The 19,363-nt window shown below is 51.0% G+C and overlaps 1 protein-coding gene across 1 annotated transcript in view; it reads right to left on the bottom strand.

Annotated features, from left to right (window-relative positions):
• The window catches only part of slc44a4 (solute carrier family 44 member 4), a 147,436-nt gene that overhangs the window by 69,343 nt on the left and 58,730 nt on the right, over nt 1-19,363 (bottom strand). Inside the window, exons 2-4 of the mRNA XM_073033819.1 lie at nt 7,842-7,890; nt 7,239-7,312; nt 952-1,030 (exon numbers count right to left, since the gene is read on the bottom strand). Of these exons, the coding sequence (XP_072889920.1) occupies nt 952-1,030; nt 7,239-7,312; nt 7,842-7,890 (202 nt within the window). The remainder of the gene's footprint in view (nt 1-951; nt 1,031-7,238; nt 7,313-7,841; nt 7,891-19,363) is intronic.

Genomic DNA, 19,363 nt, shown 5'->3' with positions numbered 1-19,363 from the left:
CACCAAGCCCACAACCCGGCCACCAAGCCCACAACCCGGCCATCAAGCCCACAACCCGGCCATCAAGCCCATGACACTACCATCAAACCCACATCACTACCACCAAGCCTGCAACCCCACCATCAAACCCACAAACAACTACCAAGCAAAACCAACCAACAAACCTACAACTCAAAGATCATACCCACAACCCAACCATCAAACCCACAACCCAACCACCAAGCCCACAACCCAGCCTTCAAACAGACAACCCAACCATCATGCCCACAATCCAGCCATCAGACCCAAAATCCAACCATCAAACCCACAACTCAACCAAACTATCATATCCACAACCACCAGGCCCACAACCCAGCCATCAAACTCACAACACTACTACCAAGCTCACAACCCCACCATCAAACCCACAACACAACCATCAAACCCACAGCCCAGCCATCAAACCCACAGCCCAGCCATCAAACCCACAGCCCAGCCATCAAACCCACAGCCCAGCCATCAAGCCCACAACACATTCATCAAGCCCACAACCCAGCCATCAAGCCCACAACCCCACCATCATACCCACAACATAACCATCAAGCCCACAACACAATTATCAAACCCACAAACCAACCATCAAACCCACAAACCAACCAGAAAGCCCACAAACCAACCAGAAAGCCCACAAACCAACCAGAAAGCCCACAAACCAACCAGAAAGCCCACAAACCAACCAGAAAGCCCACAAACCAACCAGAAAGCCCACAAACCAACCAGAAAGCCCACAAACCAACCACCATGCCCACAACACAATTATCAAACCCACAAACCAACCATTATACCCACAACCCAATCATCATACGCACAATCCAAGAGGTTACAGGTAGAAGAGGGTTGAGAGGTTAATACCCCTCCGTAGAGATTCTCCCTCCTCTTGCCTCCCACCAGCTCTGGTGACCCACAACTCACTCGTTGTTGCCAACGCCACAGTACATGCCGGTGGAATTCCTCGGGTAAATCACCTCCCGTGGGTCGCCGTACAGCCATGCTGTGGAGAGAGAACACAAGGCCTCAGTCACCTCATGCACATTCGGGCTCTGCAAGACACTCCGCCTGGGAAAAGGACACACAGCATCGAAACACAAGCTCCCCAGGGCTGGGGCAAAGAGCAGAGCAGTAGGAACAGCTGGGAATGCTTATAGGCCAATCGGCCCGCCCTGTGCAGTCTCATTCCAGAGCATTTCAAACCCGCGACAGACGCCTGATTGACCAATAATCTGACTGGAGTGGCATGGTACTGAGGAGCGGGACAGTAGCGTAACAGTCAGTATAACACTTTACAGCACTAGTGACCTGGGTTCCACTCCCACCGCTGTGCCACGTGGATTTACTCCGGGTGCTCCGGTTTCCTCCCGTGGTCCAAACGAACGGGTTAGGGTTTATTAAGTTACAGCATAGTGGCTGGAGTACCCACTTCTTTTCACGCTAATGATCTGATGACAGAATTGATGGCTTTGTGGCCAAATTCACAGGCAATACGAAGGTAGGTGGAGGGGCAGGTATTCTTGAGGAAGCAGAGAGGCTGCAGAAGGACTTGGACATATTGGGAGAATGGACGAAGAAGTGGCTGATAGAATATAATGCGGGGAAGCGCATGGTCATGCACTTTGGTAGAAGGAATAAAGGCAGAGACTATTTTCTAAACAGGAAGGAAATTCAAAAATCTGAGTTCAAAAATTCAAAAAGTGCAGGATGCCCTAAAGGTTAACTTGCAGGTTGAGTTAGCAAATACAATCTTCACATTCGTTTTGAGAGGACTAGAATATGAAAGCAAGGATGTGATGCTGAGGCTTTACGAGGCACCGGTCAGACTGCACCGGGGGTATTGTGAGCAGTTTTGGGAACCTTACCTAAGAAATGATGTGCTACTATCGGATGATGATTTCATAAAATTTATTAAGGACCAGATAACCTTTTATTTTAACACTAATACATCACCTGAAGTGCCATCCCAGATTGTCTGGGATGCCATGAAAGCATATCTGAGGGGTCAAATAATCTCTTACACAGCAAATCTCAATAGAAGATCCCGTGCAGATCAAGCAGACCTCATTAACCAGATTAAAGATTTGGATCAAATATATGCCCAAACTAAGAACCCTGAATTATACAAGAAGCGCGTTGAACTCCAAACTAAATTTAACCTTCTGTCCACTCAACCTGTCGAACGCCAACTTCTCGAAAGCAAGAGCCACTTTTACATTCATGGGGATAAGTCTGGTAAATTCCTAGCCAATCAGCTGAGGCGTTCCAAAGCCAAACAACATATTACAAAGATCCGGAAGGAGAATGGAGACTTTACATCGGATCATTTAGAAATTAATGACGCATTTAAAAATGTTTACTCTCGGCTTTATTCCTCTGAATCCCTGAATGACAATATCTCTGTGGATCAATTTTTACAGAATCTGAATATCCCCTCACTTTCATCTGATTTCAAAGCCAAACTCAATGCGCCTATATCACCAGAAGAAATATCTTTTGCAATTTCTGCACTGTCCTCAGGGAAATCTCCTGGACCTGATGGGTTCCCTGTGGAATTTTATAAATCATTCTCCTCACTTCTTTCTCCTCAGTTACTTTCAGTATTATCTGACTCATTTAATTACAGCAAATTGCCACCCTCTTTCAATGAGGCATCTATTATTCTTCTTTTAAAAAAGGGCAAAGACCCAACAGAGTGTTCCTCGTACAGGCCGATCTCTCTGCTCAATGTTGATGTAAAGATCTTAGCTAAAGTGTTGGCTCATAGATTAGAAACCGTTATTCCCTCCATTATCTCTGATGACCAAACAGGCTTTATTAAAAACCGTCTCCTTTTTTTAACATTCGGCGTCTATTTAATATTTTATACTCAGTTCCAACTGGGACTCCTGAATGTGTTATATCCCTTGATGCGGAGAAAGCATTTGACCGTATAGAGTGGAACTACCTTTTTGCAGTCTTAGAAAAATTTGACCTCGGCCAAAGTTTCATCTCTTGGATCCAATTGCTGTACCTGTGTCCTACTGCTTCTGTTCTAACTAATTTTCAGAAATCCCAAGTATTTAATCTCAAACGTGGCACCCGTCAGGGATGCCCCTTAAGTCCCTTTCTCTTTGATTTGGCTATAGAACCTCTGGCGATAGCATTTCGAAATTGTTCTGAATTGACCGGGATTTGGAGAGGGGGTGTTGAGCATAAAGTCTCTCTCTATGCTGATGACTTATTACTCTTTCTGTCAAATCCGTCTACATCCTTACCTCTAATGTTTTCACTTCTTGACCAGTTTAGCCAGATTTCTGGCTATAAACTCAACTTACATAAGAGTGAACTTTTCCCAATTAATAAAGAAGCACAAGAACTAACATTTCGTGATCTCCCTTTTAAAGTAGACCATAATCAATTTACTTATCTTGGAATTACAGTCACAAGGAAGTTTAAAGATCTCTTTCGTGAAAACTTTGTCAATCTTTCATATGCTATAAAACAGAGTCTGGTACAATGGTCACCTCTATCTATGTCCTTGGTAGGTCGTATTAATGTTGTTAAAATGTATGTTCTTCCCAAATTTTTATACTTATTCCAATCTATCCCAATTTTTATTCCTAAATTTTTTGATTCCTTAGACTCTATTATTTTGTCATATCTGTGGCAGAATAAGCGCTCTAGAATTAATAAAATCCACCTCCAAAAATCTAAAAAAGAGGGTGGCATGGCTTTACCTAACTTTCGCTTATATTACTGGGCAGCTAATATACGTTGTGCTGCCTTCTGGTCTTTCTTCCACAGTCAACCCGAGTGCCCTAACTGGGTGGCAATGGAGTTGAGCTCCACTAAAGAATTATCTATATCTGCACTTCTTGGCTCTGCACTCCCTAGCAGTCTGCCCAGATCAATAGCTAATCCTCTGGTCAGACACACTTTGCATATATGGGCTCAGTTCAGGAAATGCTATGGTTTCCAGGGGTTTTCCGTTTCTAGCCCTGTCGCACATAATCACCTTTTTTTTACCTACTACGTACGATTCAGCATTCCATGTTTGGTACAGGAAGGGCATTAGACATTTTGAAGATCTCTTCATTAATAATCGCTTCGCTTCTTTTCAGCAGCTCTCCGTTAAGTTCAACCTGCTTAACGCTCACTTTTTCAGATATCTCCAAATCCGACACTTTACTGCTCCTTTAATTCCTAACTTTCCTGAAATGCCTGCGAAAAATGCTATGGACCTATTTCTTTCCATTAATCCACTAGGTAAAGGTTTAATTTCAATTATCCGAGATAAACTAGCAGCCTTACGACGGGCCCCTGTGGATAAAATTAAAATGGCCTGGGAGAGGGATTTAAATATCTCCTTATCCGAGGAGAGCTGGGACTCAGTTCTCAAATCGGTCAACTCAACCTCCCTTTGTGCTCGCCATTGCCTCTTACAGTTTAAGATTGTTCATAGAGCCCATATGTCTAAATCTAAACTATCTCGATCCTACCCTGGCATTAGTCCGCTTTGTGATAAATGCAAGAGGGGCGTGGCCTCTCTCATCCATATGTACTGGTTCTGTCCTAGCTTGGAGAAATTCTGGAAAGATGTCTTCACTACATTATCAGGTATTCTGAATCAGCACCGAGAACCTAACCCCTTAATTGCTCTGTTCGGTTTTTGGGGCGAGACAGACTTATGTCTGGGTCCGACCAAATGCCGAATACTATCCTTTGCCTCTCTCCTGGCGAGACGCTTGATCCTCCTCAGATGGAGAGATGTTGCCCCGCCCACTCATGCGCAATGGCTTAACGACATTATGGCCTGCTTGGACCTCGAAAAAATTCATTATTCAGTTCTTAATTCGGATCTAAAGTTCCATAAGGTCTGGGGACCTTTTATCGAGTACTTTCATAACCTTCCTCTTGACTAGGGTTTTTTTTTTTCTTTTTTTTTTCTTCTTTTCGGTCCCTTACTTTCAGCTCCCTTTTTCTTTTTTTTCTGGTAGTAGTCATTATTATCCTCTGTTACTAAGTGTATTCACAGTCTGGGAGTTTGACTGTCCTGACTTATACTCTCTATACTGTGTGGTGGTTGGTCTGGAGTTGTTGTTGTTTTTTTCTTGTGTTGTGGGGCTTGGGGAGGACACTAAGCTCACTTGTCTTTAATTCAGGTGCTTTTTTGTTAAATTCTCTTCGTTTGTAGCATATTGTTATTGTATGCTTAATCTTGCACTGTATTAATGCTCCCCACTGGGATTTGGGGTTTTTAATTTTGTAAAATGTTTTGAAAAACTAATAAAAAAAAAAATTTTTTTAAAAGAAAGAAATGATGTGCTGTCATTGGAGAGGGTCCAGAGGAGGCCCACAAGAGTGAACCTGGGAATGACAGGGTTAACGTATGAGGAACGTTTGATGCCTCTGGGTCTGTACTCACTGCAGTTAAGACAAGTGAGGAAGGATCTTATTGAAACCGATCAAATATTGAAAGGTCTAGATAGAGTGTATGCAGAGAGGATGTTTCCTATAGTGGGTGAGTCTAGGACCAGAGGACACAGATAGAGTGTACGCAGAGAGGATGTTTCCTACAGTGGGGGAGTCTAGGACCAGAGGACACAGATAGAGTGTACGCAGAGAGGATGTTTCCTATAGTGGGGGAGTCTAGGACCAGAGGACACAGATAGAGTGGATGTGGAGAGGATGTTTCCTATAGTGGGGGAGTCTAGGACCAGAGGACACAGATAGAGTGGATGTGGAGAGGATGTTTCCTATAGTGGGGGAGTCTAGGACCAGAGGACACAGATAGAGTGTACGCAGAGAGGATGTTTCCTATAGTGGGGGAGTCTAGGACCAGAGGACACAGATAGAGTGGATGTGGAGAGGATGTTTCCTATAGTGGGGGAGTCTAGGACCAGAGGACACAGATAGAGTGGATGTGGAGAGGCTGTTTCCTATAGTGGGGGAGTCTAGGACCAGAGGACACAGATAGAGTGGATGTGGAGAGGATGTTTCCTCTAGTGGGGGAGCCAAGGACCAGAGGACACAGATAGAGTGGATGTGGAGAGGATGTTTCCTATAGTGGGGGAGTCTAGGACCAGAGGACACAGATAGAGTGGATGTGGAGAGGATGTTTCCTATAGTGGGGGAGTCTAGGACCAGAGGACACAGATAGAGTGGATGTGGAGAGGATGTTTCCTATAGTGGGGGAGTCTAGGACCAGAGGACACAGATAGAGTGGATGTGGAGAGGATGTTTCCTATAGTGGCGGAGTCTAGGACCAGAGGACACAGATAGAGTGTACGCAGAGAGGATGTTTCCTACAGTGGGGGAGTCTAGGACCAGAGGACACAGATAGAGTGTACGCAGAGAGGATGTTTCCTATAGTGGGGGAGTCTAGGACCAGAGGACACAGATAGAGTGGATGTGGAGAGGATGTTTCCTATAGTGGGGGAGTCTAGGACCAGAGGACACAGATAGAGTGGATGTGGAGAGGATGTTTCCTGTAGTGTGGGAGTCTAGGACCAGAGGACACAGATAGAGTGGATGTGGAGAGGATGTTTCCTATAGTGGGGGAGTCTAGGACCAGAGGACACAGATAGAGTGGATGTGGAGAGGATGTTTCCTATAGTGGGGGAGTCTAGGACCAGAGGACACAGATAGAGTGGATGTGGAGAGGATGTTTCCTATAGTGGGGGAGTCTAGGACCAGAGGACACAGATAGAGTGTACGCAGAGAGGATGTTTCCTATAGTGGGGGAGTCTAGGACCAGAGGACACAGATAGAGTGGATGTGGAGAGGATGTTTCCTATAGTGGGGGAGTCTAGGACCAAAACAGAGGGATGTCCCTTTAGAACGGAGATGGGGAGGAATATTTTTAGCCAGAGGAAGGTAAATCTGTGTAATTCATGGTTACAGACAGCTGTGGAGGCCAAGTCATCGAGTATATTTAAAGCTGAGGTTGACAGGTTCTTGATTAGTCAGGGTGTCAAATGTTCTACGGAGACGGCAAGAGATTAGAGTTATGAGAGATCGGTGGAGCAGACGTGATGAGCTCCTGGTCGTGGTTCTGGGGTAGAGTGGAGTACTGCCCCCGGGTACCCCACCCCCCCGCAGACAGTATGCACCACTGACTGTTTCCCCAGTTGTTCGCCCACAAGCTGCCTCCTCTCCCTTGCCCCTGCAAGCTTCCTGCCTGAGGATAGAGTGAGGGATGAGGAGGGGCAGCGGGAGGGGTCACTTACCAACAATGCCTACCACCATGTATCCCAGGATGAAGACCATGAAGATGGCACAGCAGATTATGTCTGTGCAGCTCCTGTGGGGGTGGGGGGGGGGGGGAGAGAAAGAGACATGGAAACTATCAGTGTAAGAAGGTCCCACCCAACAAGCAAAAATAAAACCCAGACCTCGCTGTCAAGAGAGTAAATTAGGAGGAAGAGAAGGACAGAGACAAGAAAATAGTCCCAGACCCATCAACCAACCCACAGACTTCCCTGTCTGAGGTGTGGGGCAAGAGAGTAAATTAGGAGGAAAAGAGGGACAGAGACAAGAAAACAGTCCTAGACCCACAGACCTCTCTGATTGACATAGAGAGAGAGAGATGAGGGTGGGGGGTTAGAGAGGGAGTTGAGAATAAGGTAGAGGGGGTCAAGGGTGGGAAAGAGGGGAGGGATTGGGGGGCTGGTTTCACACTCCCCACACAAGCCAGAGCGATACCCCACATGCACACACCTCAAACCACTTCATTGCCCACCTCGTGCCCCCCTCGCCTCCAACACTCACCCTCACCCCTCCATTATAAGTACATCCCCTCAAAAGGTGAAGGAGCCCTCGACAATACTCACCTGTTCTCTATTGGCCCTTTGAACTTTGGGTCATAGGCAGAGGGTGCCCCTGTGGGTGAGGAAAAGAGGTCATACTCCCAGTATGAACTGAAGAATTGGAACCACTATCTCCACCTGCCATCCCACCAAACTCTGCCACCAGTGTGTCTGGACTCAACCTCACACACCTCATATCCCTCACACTGACCCTCACCCACACCACCACTAACCCGCAACCCAACCCCTACCGACACCACTGACATCACTCACCCTAAATCCTGCCATCAACCCTAATCCCAATCCTTACCACCCGTCTTGTCACCACCACTGACCTTCCTCCCAAAACCATACCCACCCCCAAACACTCACCCCATTCCCAACCCTCGGCCACTCCCATCCCAATCCCTCACGCACCCCCAAACACTCACCCCACTCCCAACCCTCGGCCACTCTCATCCCAATCCCTCACCAACCCCAACAATACTCAGCCCAATCCCAACCCTCCGCCCATCCCAATTCCTCACCAACCCCAACAATACTCAGCCCAATCCCAATCCTCAGCTACTCCACCACTGACCCTCACCCACCCCAACAGCACACCCCAATCCCAACCCAGCCTCTCCACCACTGACCCTCACCCACCCCAACAGCACACCCCAATCCCAACCCAGCCTCTCCACCACTGACCCTCACCCACCCCAACAGCACACCCCAATCCCAACCCAGCCTCTCCACCACTGACCCTCACCAACCCCAACAATACTCAGCCCAATCCCAATCCTCAGCTACTCCACCACTGACCCTCAACCACCCCAACAGCACACCCCAATCCCAACCCAGCCTCTCCACCACTGACCCTCACCCACCCCAACAGCACACCCCAATCCCAACCCAGCCTCTCCACCACTGACCCTCACCCACCCCAACAGCACACCCCAATCCCAACCCAGCCTCTCCACCACTGACCCTCACCCACCCCAACAGCACACCCCAATCCCAACCCAGCCTCTCCACCACTGACCCTCACCCACCCCAACAGCACACCCCAATCCCAACCCAGCCTCTCCACCACTGACCCTCACCCAAAGGCATGTGGACATTTGTTAGCCTTTCAGCCTTTTGGGGCTTTTCTCCATCTCTCAGTGATTATCCATCTTCCACCTCAACTTCACCAATCACTACAATCCATGGTTGGCCTACACGTGTGTTGGGAGCCCGTCTTCACCGCTCTCCAGGAGAAGAGGCCATGAAATGAAATCCTCCCCATTTCTGCTTTATGCAGATGACCCCCTTATTCTGAAACTGTGGTCCCCGGTCCCCGGTTCTCCCACCCGGAGAAGCCTGTGTGTTGTACTAAATTAGAATCTGAATCAGGTTTATTAACAAATCTCACAACACATGCCAGTGATAACCTAGCAGCAGGAGTTCAATGCAATGCAGACAGTACAGAAATAAAAAAATAAATAAGTAAATCAATTATAGTAAGTAAATATGTTTATTAAATAGTTAAATTAAAAATGGAGATTTTTAAAAAGTGAGGAGGTCTTCAAAGATTCAATGTCCATTTAGGAATCGGATGGCGGAGGGGAAGAAGTTGTTCCTGAATCGCTGAGTGCGTGCCTTCAGGCTTCTGTGCCTCTTTCCTGACAGTAACAATGAGAAGAGGTCATGGCCTGGGTGATGGGGGTCCTTAATAATGGACGCTGCCTCTCTGAAGCACCACTCCTAGAAGGTGTCTTGGATACAATGGAGGCTAGTACCCAAGATGGAGCCGACTACTTTTACAACTTTCTGTAGCTTCTTTCGATCCTGTGCAGTAGCAGCACACCGCCCCCATGCCGGGCAGTGATGCAGCCTGTTAGAATGCTCTCCACATTGAGTGTTTCATGTGACAAACCACATTTCCTCCAACTCCTAATGAAATATAGCCATTGGCTTGTCTCTGTTATAGTTGCATTGATATGTTGGGATCAAGTTAGACCCTCATAACTTGATCTCAGAAAATTTATCTTGGAGGTGATCAGCCTGTCTCCATTAGGGCAACCTGTCTCACCAGGAATCTGTGTGGGGAACATTTTCCCTCAAATTTCTCCTTGGTATAGAAACCAAGGCTCTAACTGTGGGATGAGACATCAGAACACAAGCCAGTCCTCATCGAGGGGCGAGGAGAAACTGCATCAAGTTCTTTGCACCTCTGCAGATCAATCCTGAGCCCAAAGTATTGGTGCAATCACGACAGAAACTGTATTTCATTACGAGTTAGAGTCATCAGAGATTAGCAAATTTCTACTGCTGCGGAGGGGCCACTGCACAAGATCAGGAAAAAACAGCAGAAAGCTGTAAATGCAGCCAGTTCCATCATGGGCACCAGCCTCCCCAGAATCGAGGACATCTCCAACAGACAAAGGCTCATAAAAGGTGGCATCTGTCATTAAGGACCCCACCATTCAGGCCACACCCTCTTCTCATTGTTACCATCAAGGGGGTACAGGAGCCTGAAGACACATTTCAGAATCAGCTTCTTCCCATCCGCCATCAGATTGCTGAATGGACAGTGAACCCATGAACACTACGTCACGATTTGCTCTCTTTCTGCACTACTTTAAAAATATATTTTCTTAATTGTAATTTATAGTAATTTGTATGTCTTTGCACCGTACTGGTGCTGGAAAACAACAGATGTCACGGCATATGTCGGTGTTAGTAAACCTGATTCTGACCTGTAAAGACATGTGCACACCAAACGATGACTGCCCATGACCAACAACAGCTCCCCTCCCAATCGCTCACGCTCCCTCGACTAAACAATGTCCCCACACCTCTGAGATCAGCTCCCCTCCCAATCGCTCACGCTCCCTCGACTAAACAATGTCCCCACACCTCTGAGATCAGCTCCCCTCCACATCATACACCCCCCATCAATGTCCCCACACCTCTGAGATCAGCTCCCCTCCACATCATACACCCCCCATCAATGTCCCCACACCTCTGACATCAGCTCCCCTCCACATCATACACCCCCCATCAATGTCCCCACACCTCTGAGATCAGCTCCACACCACATCATACACCCCCCATCAATGTCCCCACACCTCTGAGATCAGCTCCACACCACATCATACACCCCCCATCAATGTCCCCACACCTCTGAGATCAGCTCCCCTCCACATCATACACCCCCCATCAATGTCCCCACACCTCTGACATCAGCTCCCCTCCACATCATACACCCCCCATCAATGTCCCCACACCTCTGAGATCAGCTCCCCTCCACGTCATACACCCCCCATCAATGTCCCCACACCTCTGAGATCAGCTCCACACCACATCATACACCCCCCATCAATGTCCCCACACCTCTGAGATCAGCTCCCCTCCACATCATACACCCCCCATCAATGTCCCCACACCTCTGAGATCAGCTCCCCTCCACATCATACACCCCCCATCAATGTCCCCACACCTCTGAGATCAGCTCCACACCACATCATACACCCCCCATCAATGTCCCCACACCTCTGAGATCAGCTCCACACCACATCATACACCCCCCATCAATGTCCCCACACCTCTGAGATCAGCTCCACACCACATCATACACCCCCCATCAATGTCCCCACACCTCTGAGATCAGCTCCCCTCCACATCATACACCCCCCATCAATGTCCCCACACCTCTGAGATCAGCTCCACACCACATCATACACCCCCCATCAATGTCCCCACACCTCTGAGATCAGCTCCACACCACATCATACACCCCCCATCAATGTCCCCACACCTCTGAGATCAGCTCCACACCACATCATACACCCCCCATCAATGTCCCCACACCTCTGAGATCAGCTCCCCTCCACATGATACACCCCCCATCAATGTCCCCACACCTCTGAGATCAGCTCCACACCACATCATACACCCCCCATCAATGTCCCCACACCTCTGAGATCAGCTCCCCTCCACGTCATACACCCCCCATCAATGTCCCCACACCTCTGAGATCAGCTCCCCTCCACGTCATACACCCCCCATCAATGTCCCCACACCTCTGAGATCAGCTCCCCTCCACATCATACACCCCCCCATCAATGTCCCCACATCTCTGACATCAGCTCCACACCACATCATACACCCCCACATCAATGTCCCCACACCTCTGACATCAGCTCCCCTCCACATCATACACCCCCCATCAATGTCCCCACACCTCTGACATCAGCTCCCCTCCACATCATACACCCCCCCATCAATGTCCCCACATCTCTGACATCAGCTCCACACCACATCATACACCCCCCATCAATGTCCCCACATCTCTGACATCAGCTCCCCTCCACATCATATACCCCCCATCAATGTCCCCACACCTCTGAGATCAGCTCCCCTCCACATCATACACCCCCCATCAATGTCCCCACACCTCTGAGATCAGCTCCCCTCCACATCATACACCCCCCCATCAATGTCCCCACACCTCTGACATCAGCTCCCCTCCACATCATACACCCCCCCATCAATGTCCCCACACCTCTGAGATCAGCTCCCCTCCACATCATACACCCCCCATCAATGTCCCCACACCTCTGAGATCAGCTCCCCTCCACATCATACACCCCCCCATCAATGTCCCCACACCTCTGACATCAGCTCCCCTCCACATCATACACCCCCCATCAATGTCCCCACACCTCTGAGATCAGCTCCCCTCCACATCATACACCCCCCATCAATGTCCCCACACCTCTGAGATCAGCTCCCCTCCACATCATACACCCCCCCATCAATGTCCCCACATCTCTGACATCAGCTGCCCTCCACATCATACACCCCCCCATCAATGTCCCCACACCTCTGAGATCAGCTCCCCTCCACATCATACACCCCCCATCAATGTCCCCACACCTCTGAGATCAGCTCCCCTCCACATCATACACCCCCACATCAATGTCCCCACACCTCTGAGATCAGCTCCCCTCCACATCATACACCCCCCCATCAATGTCCCCACACCTCTGAGATCAGCTCCCCTCCACATCATACACCCCCCCATCAATGTCCCCACATCTCTGACATCAGCTCCACACCACATCATACACCCCCCATCAATGTCCCCACATCTCTGAGATCAGCTCCACACCACATCATACACCCCCCATCAATGTCCCCACACCTCTGACATCAGCTCCACACCACATCATACACCCCCCATCAATGTCCCCACACCTCTGACATCAGCTCCCCTCCACATCATACACCCCCACATCAATGTCCCCACACCTCTGAGATCAGCTCCCCTCCACATCATACACCCCCCATCAATGTCCCCACACCTCTGAGATCAGCTCCCCTCCACATCATACACCCCCCATCAATGTCCCCACACCTCTGAGATCAGCTCCCCTCCACATCATACACCCCCACATCAATGTCCCCACACCTCTGAGATCAGCTTCCCTCCACATCATACACCCCCCATCAATGTCCCCACACCTCTGAGATCAGCTCCACACCACATCATACACCCCCCATCAATGTCCCCACACCTCTGAGATCAGCTCCACACCACATCATACACCCCCCATCAATGTCCCCACACCTCTGACATCAGCTCCCCTCCACATCATACACCCCCCATCAATGTCCCCACACCTCTGAGATCAGCTCCCCTCAACATCATACACCCCCCATCAATGTCCCCACACCTCTGAGATCAGCTCCCCTCCACATCATACACCCCCACATCAATGTCCCCACACCTCTGAGATCAGCTCCCCTCCACATCATACACCCCCCATCAATGTCCCCACACCTCTGAGATCAGCTCCACACCACATCATACACCCCCCATCAATGTCCCCACACCTCTGAGATCAGCTCCACACCACATCATACACCCCCCATCAATGTCCCCACACCTCTGACATCAGCTCCCCTCCACATCATACACCCCCCATCAATGTCCCCACACCTCTGAGATCAGCTTCCCTCCACATCATACACCCCCCATCAATGTCCCCACACCTCTGAGATCAGCTTCCCTCCACATCATACACCCCCCATCAATGTCCCCACACCTCTGAGATCAGCTCCACACCACATCATACACCCCCCATCAATGTCCCCACACCTCTGAGATCAGCTCCCCTCCACGTCATACACCCCCCATCAATGTCCCCACACCTCTGAGATCAGCTTCCCTCCACATCATACACCCCCCATCAATGTCCCCACACCTCTGAGATCAGCTCCACACCACATCATACACCCCCCATCAATGTCCCCACACCTCTGAGATCAGCTCCACACCACATCATACACCCCCCATCAATGTCCCCACACCTCTGACATCAGCTCCCCTCCACATCATACACCCCCCATCAATGTCCCCACATCTCTGACATCAGCTCCCCTCCACATCATACACCCCCCATCAATGTCCCCACATCTCTGACATCAGCTCCCCTCCACATCATACACCCCCCATCAATGTCCCCACACCTCTGAGATCAGCTCCACACCACATCATACACCCCCCATCAATGTCCCCACACCTCTGAGATCAGCTCCCCTCCACATCATACACCCCCCATCAATGTCCCCACACTTCTGAGATCAGCTCCCCTCCACATCATACACCCCCCATCAATGTCCCCACATCTCTGACATCAGCTCCCCTCCACATCATACACCCCCCATCAATGTCCTCACACCTCTGAGATCAGCTCCACACCACATCATACACCCCCCATCAATGTCCCCACACCTCTGAGATCAGCTCCCCTCCACATCATACACCCCCCCATCAATGTCCCCACACCTCTGAGATCAGCTCCACACCACATCATACACCCCCCATCAATGTCCCCACACCTCTGAGATCAGCTCCCCTCCACATCAATGTCCCCACACCTCTGAGATCAGCTCCCCTCCACATCATACACCCCCCATCAATGTCCCCACACCTCTGAGATCAGCTCCCCTCCACATCATACACCCCCCATCAATGTCCCCACACCTCTGACATCAGCTCCCCTCCACATCATACACCCCCCATCAATGTCCCCACACCTCTGACATCAGCTCCCCTCCACATCATACACCCCCCATCAATGTCCCCACATCTCTGACATCAGCTCCCCTCCACATCATACACCCCCCATCAATGTCCCCACACCTCTGACATCAGCTCCCCTCCACATCATACACCCCCCATCAATGTCCCCACATCTCTGACATCAGCTCCCCTCCACATCATACACCCCCCATCAATGTCCCCACACCTCTGAGATCAGCTCCACACCACATCATACACCCCCCATCAATGTCCCCACACCTCTGAGATCAGCTCCCCTCCACATCATACACCCCCCATCAATGTCCCCACACCTGAGATCAGCTCCACACCACATCATACACCCCCCATCAATGTCCCCACATCTCTGACATCAGCTCCCCTCCACATCATACACCCCCCATCAATGTCCCCACACCTCTGAGATCAGCTCCACACCACATCATACACCCCCCATCAATGTCCCCACACCTCTGAGATCAGCTCCCCTCCACATCATACACCCCCCCATCAATGTCCCCACACCTCTGAGATCAGCTCCACACCACATCATACACCCCCCATCAATGTCCCCACACCTCTGAGATCAGCTCCCCTCCACATCATACACCCCCCATCAATGTCCCCACACCTCTGAGATTAGCTCCCCTCCACATCAATGTCCCCACACCTCTGAGATCAGCTCCCCTCCACATCATACACCCCCCATCAATGTCCCCACACCTCTGAGATCAGCTCCCCTCCACATCATACACCCCCCATCAATGTCCCCACACCTCTGACATCAGCTCCCCTCCACATCATACACCCCCCATCAATGTCCCCACACCTCTGACATCAGCTCCCCTCCACATCATACACCCCCCATCAATGTCCCCACATCTCTGACATCAGCTCCCCTCCACATCATACACCCCCCATCAATGTCCCCACACCTCTGAGATCAGCTCCACACCACATCATACACCCCCCATCAATGTCCCCACACCTCTGAGATCAGCTCCACACCACATCATACACCCCCCATCAATGTCCCCACACCTCTGAGATCAGCTCCCCTCCACATCATACACCCCCCATCAATGTCCCCACACCTCTGAGATCAGCTCCACACCACATCATACACCCCCCATCAATGTCCCCACACCTCTGAGATCAACTCCCCTCCACATCATACACCCCCACATCAATGTCCCCACATCTCTGACATCAGCTCCACACCACATCATACACCCCCCATCAATGTCCCCACACCTCTGAGATCAGCTCCACACCACATCATACACCCCCCATCAATGTCCCCACACCTCTGAGATCAGCTCCACACCACATCATACACCCCCCATCAATGTCCCCACACCTCTGAGATCAGCTCCCCTCCACATCATACACCCCCCATCAATGTCCCCACACCTCTGAGATCAGCTCCACACCACATCATACACCCCCCATCAATGTCCCCACACCTCTGAGATCAGCTCCACACCACATCATACACCCCCCATCAATGTCCCCACACCTCTGAGATCAGCTCCACACCACATCATACACCCCCCATCAATGTCCCCACACCTCTGAGATCAGCTCCCCTCCACATCATACACCCCCCATCAATGTCCCCACACCTCTGAGATCAGCTCCACACCACATCATACACCCCCCATCAATGTCCCCACACCTCTGAGATCAGCTCCCCTCCACGTCATACACCCCCCATCAATGTCCCCACACCTCTGAGATCAGCTCCCCTCCACGTCATACACCCCCCATCAATGTCCCCACACCTCTGAGATCAGCTCCCCTCCACATCATACACCCCCCCATCAATGTCCCCACATCTCTGACATCAGCTCCACACCACATCATACACCCCCACATCAATGTCCCCACACCTCTGACATCAGCTCCCCTCCACATCATACACCCCCCATCAATGTCCCCACACCTCTGACATCAGCTCCCCTCCACATCATACACCCCCCCATCAATGTCCCCACATCTCTGACATCAGCTCCACACCACATCATACACCCCCCATCAATGTCCCCACATCTCTGACATCAGCTCCCCTCCACATCATATACCCCCCATCAATGTCCCCACACCTCTGAGATCAGCTCCCCTCCACATCATACACCCCCCATCAATGTCCCCACACCTCTGAGATCAGCTCCCCTCCACATCATACACCCCCCCATCAATGTCCCCACACCTCTGACATCAGCTCCCCTCCACATCATACACCCCCCCATCAATGTCCCCACACCTCTGAGATCAGCTCCCCTCCACATCATACACCCCCCATCAATGTCCCCACACCTCTGAGATCAGCTCCCCTCCACATCATACACCCCCCCATCAATGTCCCCACACCTCTGACATCAGCTCCCCTCCACATCATACACCCCCCATCAATGTCCCCACACCTCTGAGATCAGCTCCCCTCCACATCATACACCCCCCATCAATGTCCCCACACCTCTGAGATCAGCTCCCCTCCACATCATACACCCCCCCATCAATGTCCCCACATCTCTGACATCAGCTGCCCTCCACATCATACACCCCCCCATCAATGTCCCCACACCTCTGAGATCAGCTCCCCTCCACATCATACACCCCCCATCAATGTCCCCACACCTCTGAGATCAGCTCCCCTCCACATCATACACCCCCCCATCAATGTCCCCACACCTCTGAGATCAGCTCCCCTCCACATCATACACCCCCCATCAATGTCCCCACACCTCTGAGATCAGCTCCCCTCCACATCATACACCCCCCCATCAATGTCCCCACACCTCTGAGATCAGCTCCCCTCCACATCATACACCCCCCCATCAATGTCCCCACATCTCTGACATCAGCTCCACACCACATCATACACCCCCCATCAATGTCCCCACATCTCTGAGATCAGCTCCACACCACATCATACACCCCCCATCAATGTCCCCACACCTCTGACATCAGCTCCACACCACATCATACACCCCCCATCAATGTCCCCACACCTCTGACATCAGCTCCCCTCCACATCATACACCCCCACATCAATGTCCCCACACCTCTGAGATCAGCTCCCCTCCACATCATACACCCCCCATCAATGTCCCCACACCTCTGAGATCAGCTCCCCTCCACATCATACACCCCCCATCAATGTCCCCACACCTCTGAGATCAGCTCCCCTCCACATCATACACCCCCACATCAATGTCCCCACACCTCTGAGATCAGCTTCCCTCCACATCATACACCCCCCATCAATGTCCCCACACCTCTGAGATCAGCTCCACACCACATCATACACCCCCCATCAATGTCCCCACACCTCTGAGATCAGCTCCACACCACATCATACACCCCCCATCAATGTCCCCACACCTCTGACATCAGCTCCCCTCCACATCATACACCCCCCATCAATGTCCCCACACCTCTGAGATCAGCTCCACACCACATCATACACCCCCCATCAATGTCCCCACACCTCTGAGATCAGCTCCACACCACATCATACACCCCCCATCAATGTCCCCACACCTCTGAGATCAGCTCCACACCACATCATACACCCCCCATCAATGTCCCCACACCTCTGAGATCAGCTCCCCTCCACATCATACACCCCCCATCAATGTCCCCACACCTCTGAGATCAGCTCCACACCACATCATACACCCCCCATCAATGTCCCCACACCTCTGAGATCAGCTCCCCTCCACGTCATACACCCCCCATCAATGTCCCCACACCTCTGAGATCAGCTCCCCTCCACGTCATACACCCCCCATCAATGTCCCCACACCTCTGAGATCAGCTCCCCTCCACATCATACACCCCCCCATCAATGTCCCCACATCTCTGACATCAGCTCCACACCACATCATACACCCCCACATCAATGTCCCCACACCTCTGACATCAGCTCCCCTCCACATCATACACCCCCCATCAATGTCCCCACACCTCTGACATCAGCTCCCCTCCACATCATACACCCCCCCATCAATGTCCCCACATCTCTGACATCAGCTCCACACCACATCATACACCCCCCATCAATGTCCCCACATCTCTGACATCAGCTCCCCTCCACATCATATACCCCCCATCAATGTCCCCACACCTCTGAGATCAGCTCCCCTCCACATCATACACCCCCCATCAATGTCCCCACACCTCTGAGATCAGCTCCCCTCCACATCATACACCCCCCCATCAATGTCCCCACACCTCTGACATCAGCTCCCCTCCACATCATACACCCCCCCATCAATGTCCCCACACCTCTGAGATCAGCTCCCCTCCACATCATACACCCCCCATCAATGTCCCCACACCTCTGAGATCAGCTCCCCTCCACATCATACACCCCCCCATCAATGTCCCCACACCTCTGACATCAGCTCCCCTCCACATCATACACCCCCCATCAATGTCCCCACACCTCTGAGATCAGCTCCCC

Source organism: Hemitrygon akajei, chromosome 2, assembly GCF_048418815.1.
Source record: "Hemitrygon akajei chromosome 2, sHemAka1.3, whole genome shotgun sequence".
Lineage (NCBI taxonomy): Eukaryota > Metazoa > Chordata > Chondrichthyes > Myliobatiformes > Dasyatidae > Hemitrygon > Hemitrygon akajei.
This window is presented reverse-complemented; position numbering and strand designations above follow the sequence as displayed.